The sequence below is a fragment of the Ornithorhynchus anatinus genome, chromosome 3, assembly GCF_004115215.2.
Source record: "Ornithorhynchus anatinus isolate Pmale09 chromosome 3, mOrnAna1.pri.v4, whole genome shotgun sequence".
Classification (NCBI taxonomy): Eukaryota; Metazoa; Chordata; class Mammalia; order Monotremata; family Ornithorhynchidae; genus Ornithorhynchus; species Ornithorhynchus anatinus.
In genome coordinates this window covers 87,851,774-87,862,142 of record NC_041730.1, presented here as the reverse complement: position 1 = coordinate 87,862,142, position 10,369 = coordinate 87,851,774, and the positions used below count along the sequence as shown (strand labels likewise).

At 56.9% G+C, this 10,369-nt stretch overlaps 1 protein-coding gene across 1 annotated transcript; it reads left to right on the top strand.

Moving 5' to 3' along the window:
• The first annotated feature begins 2,425 nt into the window (after nucleotides 1-2,425).
• Nucleotides 2,426-8,168, top strand: FAM241B (family with sequence similarity 241 member B). The gene is given in 4 exon segments (XM_039911520.1): nucleotides 2,426-2,529; nucleotides 6,985-7,226; nucleotides 7,897-7,957; nucleotides 7,960-8,168. Coding segments are annotated over 3 exon segments (336 nt in total). The 5' UTR covers nucleotides 2,426-2,529; nucleotides 6,985-7,133; the 3' UTR covers nucleotides 8,142-8,168.
• Nucleotides 8,169-10,369: the final 2,201 nt, after the last annotated feature.

Here is a 10,369-nt window from a genome sequence, read left to right as displayed (position 1 = left end):
AGAAATAAATAATGTATATAAATATGCACAAGTGCTGTGGGGAGGGGAAGGGGGAAGAGCGGAGGGAGGGAGTAGGGGGAATGGGGAGAGGAGGAGGAGCTGAGGGAAAGGGAGGGCTCAGTCCGGGAAGGCCTCCCGGAGGAGGTGAGCTCTCAGTAGGACTTTGAAGAGGGGAAGAGAGTCAGTTTGGCGGAGGTGAGGAGGGAGGGCGTTCCGGGACCGCGGGAGGACGCGGGTCGGGGGTCGACGGCGGGATGGGCGAGACCGGGGGACGGTGAGGAGGTGGGCGGTGGAAAGAGAGAAGGGAGGAGAGGTAGGAGGGGGCGAGGCGATGGAGAACCTTGAAGCCTAGAATGAGAAGTTTTTGTTTCATGTGAAGGTTGATAGGCAACCACGGGACACTTTTGAGGAGGGGAGTGACAGGTCCAGAGCGTTTCTGTAAACAGATAATCCAGGCAGCGGAATGATGATGGAATGAATGAATCGCAGGGTGGAGGAGCAGCAGGCTGGGGAATTGGCCTAGTGGCTAAAGCCCAGGCCTGGGAGTTGGAAGATCACGGGTTCTAATCCTGACTCTGCCACTTATCTGCTCTGTGACTTTGGGCAAGTCACTTCACTTCTCTTTGCCTCAGTCCTCTCATCTGTAAAATGGGGATTGAGATTGTGAGCCCCATGTGGGACAGGGACTGGGTCCAAACCGATTTGCTTGTATCCACCCCAGCATTCAGTACGGTCCTTGGCACGTAAAAAGCGCTTAACAAATGTCATTATTATTATAGTACGGTGTGGTATAGTGTAGTGTAGTAATATTTATTCCATAGTATTTATTGAGCCCTTACTATGTGCAGAGCACTGTACTAAGCGCTTGGAATGTCCAATTCGGCAATAGTGACAATCCCTGCCCAACAATGGGCTCACAGACTAAACGAATTATTGTGGCATTTGTTAAGCGCTTACTACTGGCTAAGCATTGTTCTAAACCCTGGGGTAGATACAAGGTAAGCAGGTTTTCCCATGTGGGGCTCACAGTCCTAATCCCCATTTTACAGATGAGGCAACTGAGGCACAGAGAAGTGAAGTGACTTGCCCAGGCTCACCCGGCAGACAAGTGGTGGAGGCGGGATTGAACGAAAGGTCCTCTGACTCCCAAGCCGATGCTCTTTCGCCTAAGCCACGCTGCTTCTCTGTAGTATAGTATACTATATAGAATGCTATATATTAAAATAATATTATATGATAGTATAATTGTGATAATTACGGTATATTCATTCAATGGTATTTATTGAGCTCTTTCTGTGCTGCAGAGCACCGTACTAAGTGCTTGGAAAGTACAATTCGGCAACAGAGACATACTGTAGCATAGCATAACACAGCATAGCATAATATAATACTGTTGCCGTATAGTACGTTCCAAGCGCTCAGTACAGTGCTCTATACATAGTAAGCGCTCAATAAATACGATTGAATGAATAAGATAGTATAGTTTAGTGTACTATTGCATAGTATAGTATAGTGGAGTGTATTGAAGTGTAGTGTAGTACAGCCCGTTATTGGGCAGGGATTGTCTCTGTTGCCGAATTGCACATTCCAAGCGCTCAGTACAGTGCTCTGCATATAGTAAACGCTCAATAAATACTACTGAACGAATAAGATAGTATAGTTTAGTATGCTATAGCATTGTATAGTATTGTGTAGTGTAGTGTACTGAAGTGTAGTATAATACAACCCGTTATTGGGCAGGGATTGTCTCTCTCTGTTGCCGAATTGCACATTCCAAGCGCTCAGGACAGTGCTCTGCACATAGTAAACGCTCAATAAATACTATTGAATGAATAAGATAGTATAGTTTAGTATTCTATAGCATTGTATAGCATTGTGTAGTGTAGTGTATTGAAGTGTAGTATAATACAACCCGTTATTGGGCAGGGATTGTCCCTATCTGTTGCCGAATTGCACATTCCAAGCGGCACATAGTAAACGCTCAATAAATACTATTGAATGAATAAGATAGTATAGTTTAGCATGCTATAACATTGTATAGCATTGTGTAGTGTAGGGTATTGAAGTGTAGTGTAATACAACCCGTTATTGGGCAGGGATTGTCCCTCTCTGTTGCCGAATTCTACATTCCAAGCGCTCAGGACAGTGCTCTGCACATAGTAAACGCTCAATAAAGGAATGAATGAATGAATACAGCATTTGCAAAGCGTTTTCCCGGGGTAACGGTGTCCCTGAGCCCCGCCCGCCCCGGGGCGGTGGCCGCAGTTCCCCCCAGGGGCCTGTAGAGGGCAGTGCCGCGCCACGCTGCGGGAGCCGGGCGGGGTCGGGCCCTTCTCTCCGGCGCTCGCCACTTCCCGTTTCCGGTTTCCTCTGCTCTCAGCCTGCCGGAACCGGGGAGCCGGGAAGCCGAAGAGCCGAAGAGCCGAAGAGCCGAAGAGCCGAGGAGCCGAGGAGCCGAAGAGCCGAAGAGCCGAAGTCAGGGCGGAGGTCGGGGCCGAAGCTGGAGCTGCTGCAGGAGGCGTCGTCCAGGTGAGGGGCTCTGTCTGGGCAAGGCCCAGGACCAAGGGACTGCCTTTCATTCATTCAGTCGGTCACTCCTATTTATTGAGCGCTTACTGTGTGCAGGACACTGTGCTAAGCGCTTGGGAGAGCACAGGGCAGCAATAAAAGGACCATCCCTGCTCACAACGGGCTCACAGTCTGGGGGGGAGGGGGGGAGAGACAGACATCAGTAATAATAATAATGATGATAATGTTGGTGTTTGTTAAGCGCTTACTCTGTGCAGAGCACTGTCCTAAGCGCTGGGGGAGAGACGGGGTCATCAGGTTGGCCCACGTAGGGCTCACGATCTTCATCCCTATTTTAATACTAATAATAATATTGGTATTTGTCAAGCGCTTACTCTGTGCAGAGCACTGTCCTAAGCGCTGGGGGAGAGACGGGGTCATCAGGTTGGCCCACGTAGGGCTCACGATCTTCATCCCTATTTTAGTACTAATAATGACGTTGGTATTTGTCAAGCGCTTACTCTGTGCAGAGCACTGTCCTAAGCGCTGGGGGAGAGACGGGGTCATCAGGTTGGCCCACGTGAGGCTCCCAGTCTTCGTCCCCATTTAACAGATGAGGGAACCGAGGCCCAGAGAAGCGAAGTGACTTGCCCACAGTCACACAGCTGACAAATGGCAGAGCCGGGATTGGAGCCCGTGACCTCTGACTCCCAAAGCCGTGCTCTTTCCCCTGAGCCACGAATGAGGGCATTTGTTAAGCGCTTACTATGTGCAAAGCACTGTTCAAGGTGATCAGGTTGTCCCACGTGGGGCTCACAGACTTAATCCCCATTTTACAGATGAGGGAACTGAGGCACGGAGAAGTGAGGGGACTGGCCCAAAGTCACCCAGCTGGCAAGTGGCAGAGCCGGGATTCGAACCCATGACCTCTGACTCCCAAGCCCGGGCTCTTTCCACTGAGCCACATTGCTTCTCTAAGCCCGAGGAAAGTGCAAGCAAACAGGTATCAATATAAATTAATAAAATGATAGATATCTTATATATATATGTGTTGTGGTGTGGGGAGGGGGAATGGAGAGCAAAGGGAGCGAGTCAGGGGGATGCAGAAGGGAGGGGGAGCTGAGGAAAAGTGGGGCTTAGTCTGGGAAGGCCTCTTGGAGGAGGTGTGCCTTCAGTAGGGCTTTATCAGGGTCGCACGGCCTCCCGTCCCATCCCCGTCATTCAGTCGTATTTATTAAGCGCTTTCCGTGCGCCGAGCACCGTAAGAAGCAGCGTGGCTCAGCGGGAAGAGCCCGGGCTTGGGAGTCAGAGGTCGTGGGTTCTAATCCCGGCTCCGCCGCTTGTCTGCTGGGTGACCTTGGGCAAGTCACTTCTCTGTGCCTCAGTTACCTCATCTGTAAAAATGGGGCTTAAAAAATGGGAGCCCCACGTGGGACAATCTGATTGCCCTGTATCTACCCCAGTGCCTAGAACAGTGCTCAGCACATAGTATGTGCTTAAAAAATACCATAATGACCGTTATTACTACTAAGCACTCGGGTACAACACAACAATAAAGAGTGACAATCCCTGCCCTCAGAGAGCTGACAGTCTAATAATAGTAATGCTGGTATTTGTTAAGCGCCTACTATGTGTCGAGCACCGTTCTAAGCGCTGGGGTAGACATAGGGGAATGAGGTCGTCCCACGTGGGGCTCACAGTCTTCATCCCCGTTTTTTACAGATGAGGGAACTGAGGCCCAGAGAAGTGAAGTGACTCGCCCACCGTCACACAGCCGACAAGTGGCAGAGCTGGGATTCGAACTCATGAGCCCTGACTCCAAAGCCCGTGCTCTTTCCACCGAGCCACGCTGCTCCTCTAGAGGACAGTCCCTGTCCCATCCCCCAGGCTGGGCCCTGGCCACCCTTGCCCCGGGAACTGTGGGGGTGACGGGGGAAGCCCCCTCTCCCCCGGACCGAACCTTTGGTTGCTAAAACCCAGCCCGGTCCTCCCCCCCCCCGCCCCCCGGCCCTTAGACGCTTTGAAAACAGGGAAGGGAAGGCCGAGCGTGGAATAATAATAATAATGATATATGTTCAGTGCTTACTATGTGCCAAGCACTGTTCTAAGCGCTTGGATAGATACAGGGTATTCGGGCTGTCCCTCACGGGGCTCACAGTCTTAATCTCCACTTTACAGATGAGGTAACAGGCACAGAGAGGTGAAGTGGCTTGCCCAAGGCCACACAGCGGACAAGTCGCTGAGGCGGGATTAGAACCCACGCCTTCTGACTCCCCAACCCGGGCTCCTTCCACTAAGACACGCTGGGCCGGGACCGGCGACGGAGCAGGAGGCTGGAAACGTACCCCAGAGTGGCCGGCCACCCCCCGTCCCCAACTTTCCTCCCTACCCTTTGTTTCCTTGCCCCTTCTGCGGCGTGGCTCAGTGGAAAGAGCCCGGGTTTGGGAGTCAGAGGTCTTGGGTTCTAATCCCGGCTTCGCCGCTTGTCAGCTGTGTGACTTTGGGCAAGTCACTTCTCCGAGCCTCAGTTCCCTCATCTGGAAAATGGGGAGGAAGACTGTGAGCCCCACGCGGGACGACCTGGTCACCCCAGCGCTTAGAACATAGTAAGCGCGTATCAAATGCCATCCCTCTGCTCCTCCCCCTCTCCCGTCCCCTCGGCACTGTACTCGTCCGCTCGACTGTACGGATCTTCGTCACCCTGTTTATTTTGTTGATGAGATGAACGTCGCCCCGACCCTAGTTATTTGCTGTTGCTTTAATGAGACGTCCTTCCCCTCGATTCTATTTCTCGCCATCGTTCTCGTCCGTCCGTCGCCCCCGATTAGACCGTGAGCCCGGCAGAGGGCAGGGACCGTCTCTATCTGTTACCGACTTGTACGTTCCAAGCGCTTAGTACGGTGCTTTGCACATAGTAAGCGCTCGGTAAATACCGCTCCGCACGTAGTAAACCCGCAATAAATACTATTGAATGAATGAATGAATGAAATACTATTGAATGAATGAATCATCATCATTCCCCCTCCTATCCTCTTCCTCCCCTTCTCTTTCGTTCTCCCCTCTCTTCCTTTACCCCTCCTCCTTCCCGCCCCCTTCCCTTTACCCCTTTTCCCGCTTCCTTTCTTCCCTTCCTACCCTCTCAGTCCCCTCTTCCCCCCACCTGCTTCTTGGTCCGGGTCCGCCCCGGGGCACGGGGTCTTAGGGGAAGGGGTGTGTTTACGAAGGGCATGACAGTGCTGGGCCGAAAGGCCGACCCTTGGGATCTTATTCATAATTAATCGTTACGGTATTTGTTAAGCGTTTACTGTGTGCCAGGCACCGAACTCGGCCCCGAGTAGATTCCCGGTAATCGAGTAGAGCCACGTGGGGCTCGCGGTCTTAATCCCCATTTTACAGGGGAGGTAACTGAGGCACAGAGAAGTGAAGCCACTTGTCCGCGGGCTGTGTGACCTGGCCAAGGTCACACAGCGGACAGGCGGCAGAGCTGGGAATCGAACCCAGGTCCCTCTGGCCTCCAGGCCTGGGCTCCATTCGCGAGGCTATGCTGCTTCTCGGTGTCGGCGGACACGTTCCCTGCCCAGAGTGAGCGTACAGTGAAGCGGCGTGGCTCAGTGGGAGAGAGCCCGGGCTTGGGAGTCAGAGGTCATGGGTTCGAATGCCGGCTCTGACACCTGTCAGCTGGGTGACTGTGGGCGAGTCACTTCTCTGCGCCTCAGTGCCCTCATCTGCAAAGCGGGGATGAAGACTGTGAGCCTCACGTGGGCCAACCTGATGACCCTGTATCTACCCCAGCGCTTAGAACGGTGCTCTGCGCAGAGTAAGCGCTTAACAAATACCAACGTCATTATGATTAGAGGCCGCCATCCTCCGGAGTCCCATCTCCTGCAAAAGCTGACCGGAAAGGGGTCATTCTCGCTGGCGTCAATGGCAGTCAAGATAAATAGCATCATAGATATATATACACATCGTTAATAAAATAAAATCCCCGGCAGGGGATTCGCCCCTTTCCCTCGGGGGAATCTGTGATCCCCAGCCTTGGCCCAGGGACACAAGGACTCTGGGGAGGTGCGTGTGTGTCTGTGTTTGTGGGGGGGCGGGGGGATAGAAGCAGCGTGGCTCAGTGGAAAGAGCCCGGGCTTGGGAGTCAGAGATCATGGGTTCGAATCCCGGCTCCGCCACCTGTCAGCTGGGTGACCGTGGGCAAGTCACTTCACTTCTCTGGGCCTCAGTTACCTCGTCTGTAAAATGGGGATGGAGACTGGGAGCCCCACGGGAAGCGCTTAACAGGTACCAACATTATGACGATTATTATTTCCCACGATCGGGAGAGACCGAGTCCTAAGCCGGGGAGGGATCGGACGGCAGAGCCACGACAGAGCCGGGCAGCGGAGGTGGGTAGCCGGTGCCTTGCCCCGGGGCCAGAGCGAGGGGACCCAGGTACGCGCTTATACTTCGCTCCCCGGCTTATTCCCGCAGCCCCGATCTACCGGCCCGGTGGGAGCGGTCTAACCCGTTCCAGTTTCGCCCTTTCTCCCCCCGGCATCCTGTCGGAAAGCGCCCGTGTCCTCCCCCGCCACTCGTCGCGGGTACGGCCCGGAGAGAGCGGACGCCCCTCGCCTCTGAAGATGGTGCGGATTCTGGCCAACGGGGAGATCGTTCGGGACGACGACCCCCGGGTGAGGGCTGGTTCTCGGGCCCGGGGCGACTCGTCTCGGCAGGTACGGCGGCGCCGGCGGGGCGGGACCCGGGAGCCTCTCCGTGGGCCGGCTCTCCGTCTCCCGCACTTAAAATTCCCGGGTTTGAGAGCGTGGGTGCCTTACCGGTCAGTTTGAACTTCCTCGGCGCCCCTGTCCGGAAGGAGAAGCGGCGTGGCTCAGTGGAAAGAGCACGGGCTTTGGGGTCAGAGGTCATGAGTTCGAATCCCAGCTCTGCCACTTGCCAGCTGCGTGACCGTGGGCGAGTCCCTTCACTTCTCCGTGCCTCAGTGACCTCGGTAAAATGGGGATTAAGACCGGGAGCCCCACGTGGGAGATCCCGATTCCCCCGTGTCTACCCCAGCGCTTAGAACAGTGCTCGGCACGTAGTAAGCGCTTAACAGCTACCGACGTTATTATTAAGGAGAGAGCGGTGCCGCCGAGGTCTCAGCCCGTCGGAGCGGGGTCCCGACCTCGAGTCCCGCTCCCTCCGGGAAGCCCTCCTAGGCTAGCTGAACCGTGGTGGGGGAGGGGTCACCGAGCCGTCCCCGTCCAACCTCGGGTTTCGGAAGCGGGCCGAGCCGCGGCCGTCCGGGCGGTGGGGACGGCGGGGGAGCCCGGGGGCGGGAATCGGACGGTCCCCCGAGAGCCGCCGACCCCCGGCCCTCCCGCCTCTGCCTGTCCCCTCCCGCAGGGCCTCTTCGACGGAACGAGGGGAGCGCCCCCCGGGGGCCCGGGCCCGGCCCGGGGCCGCGCTGCCCGTTCTCCGAGCTCAACCGGCAGCTGGGGAACGTGGGCTTCCCGCTGTGGGACGTGGGCAACCGGGTGGCGGAGCCGGTGATGTCCATCCTCCTCCTCTTCCTGCTCCTGATGCTGGGAGTGCGGGGCCTGCTGCTGGTGGGGCTGGCGTACGTGGTCTCCCGGCTGAGCCGGCGGTGACCGGACGACGGGAGAGGGCGGGGAGGAGGCCGGGGTCCGGGGGCTGGGGGGGGGTGTCCGTGTGCCTGAGCGGGAATGAGAAGCGGAGGCCCTCCGGGGTGGAGGCGGCTTGGAGTCTTTCTCTCCCGCCCCTGGTCCTAAGTAGCCCCCTGGAGCCGGTCTTCAAAGTCCAGGGTGGCGACGGGGGTCGGCCGGGATACCGCGGGCGGCGGGCTCCGTCCGGCCCCGGCGCGGTCACCGGCCCGGGGAGCCTCGGCCTCGACTGGTGGGCTTCAGCTGGCCGAGCCCCCGGAAGTCTGGAAGAACCTTGTAGCGATGGGACTGGACCCCGGCATTGCTCCCGTACCCTCCCCGCGTCTTCGGGGCCCTGTTGCCATTCCAGTCGGAATTCAACTCCCAGGGCCCCCGAGGGGGAGAGAGAGAGAGAGAGGCGTGTACGTGCGTGTGAGTGGGTGGCTGTGTCTTCGGCTCCGGGGGGGGGGGGGGGGGGACCGACCCCCAGCCACCGGGGCGACCTTCGCCCGTCAGCTGCCGGAGCTCAGCGTGCGCAGCTGGAAGTGCCTTAGCCAGCGACTGTTTCCACGGCTGGGAGGTCGAGGTTGTTGCGTGAGAATGGTTCGGGCACGGGCTAGTTGCCCCCTTGCGCGCTCCCCTTCCCCACCCCTGATGCTCCCTGGGCCCCCGCCCCCCCCCCCCCCCCCGCGGGGTGCGTCGGGGGCGGCCGGAGGGCCGCCGGGACCCCGGGTCCGACCCGGCGCAGACATTCCCGCCGGGCAGCTGCCTGCTCCAACACGACCATTCCTTTTTCAAAGCAAACGAGGTGGTGGCTCTTCTGTTTGGATTCCGGAGGGAGGGCGATCCCGCCCCTGAGGCGGGGAGGAGGGAGAAACAGCTCGGGAGCTTCGCGCTTTTAGGTCCAGAAGGGTCCCGGCTACCCAGATGTGCTGCCAGAGCCTCTCACTGAACCTGTCCCGACTCTTTTACCTATGGCATTTTGCAGTCCCCGTGTCGAAATCGACCGTTCCGTGCCCGCGGGCTGCCTTCTCTTTCTCTCACCTGGTTCCCTCCACCCTTGGGCCTAGGACTAGTCGTCGCGTAGTAGAAGATTAGAGAAGCGACGTGGCCCAGTGGGGAGAGCGTGGCCGTGAGGATCGGAAGGTCACGGCTTCTAATCCCGACTCTGCCACTTGTGTGCCGCGTGACCTTGGACGGGTCCCTTCACTTCTCTGTGCCTCAGTAACCTCATCTGTAAAACGGGGATGGAGGATGTGAGCCCCATGTAGGACGGGGACCGCGTCCAACCCGATTAAATCGTATCTACTCCTGCGCTTAGAACGGTGCTTGGCACGTAGTAAGCGCTTAACGAGTACCGTTATTATGAACGTCATCGGAAATGGTATTCTGTCGAGTGACCGCTGGGCGCGGTGCACTGTGCTAAAAGCTTGGGAAAGGACAACGGAAACGCAGACCGTCTTCCCTCCCCGCAGGGATCGTAAACGCTAATGGGGGGGAGACCGCCATCCAAGTGTGGAGCTATAATGGATCTAGAAGAATAATGTTGGTATTTGTTAAGCGCTTACTGTGTGCAGAGCACTGTTCTAAGCGCTGGGGGGGAGACGGGGTCATCAGGTTGTCCCACGTGAGGTCCACGGTTTCTCCCCATTTTACCGATGAGGTAACTGAGGCACAGAGAAGTGAAGCGACTTGCCCCCCAGTCACACAGCTGACGAGTCGAACTCATGACCTCTGACTCCGAAGCCCGGGCTCTTTCCCCTGAGCCAACGCTAAGGGTCGCGCCTAGAAATGCAAGAGCGTGGAAAATTAGACGCCGACCGACCGCTGAATTCGGATCCAAGCCTGCCGTGGTATGGGATGTCGAGGGCGTTGAAATACCGTTCATTCAATAGTATTTATTGAGCGCTTACTGCGTGCAGAGCACCGAACCGAGCGCTTGGAATGGACAGTTGGGCAACGGATAGAGACGATCCCTGCCCGTTGACGGGCTCACAGTCTGATCATCGACCAGCAGGATCAAAAGACCCTTCCCCCAGGCCCGGCCACCTCTTCTGGTAGGAGAAGCAGCGTGGCTCAGTGGAAGGAGCCTGGGCTTCGGAGTCAGAGGTCATGGGTTCGACTCCCGGCTCTGCCACCTGTCAGCTGTGTGCCTGTGGGCGAGTCACTTCACTTCTCTGGGCCTCAGTGACCTCATCTGGAAAATGGGGATTCAC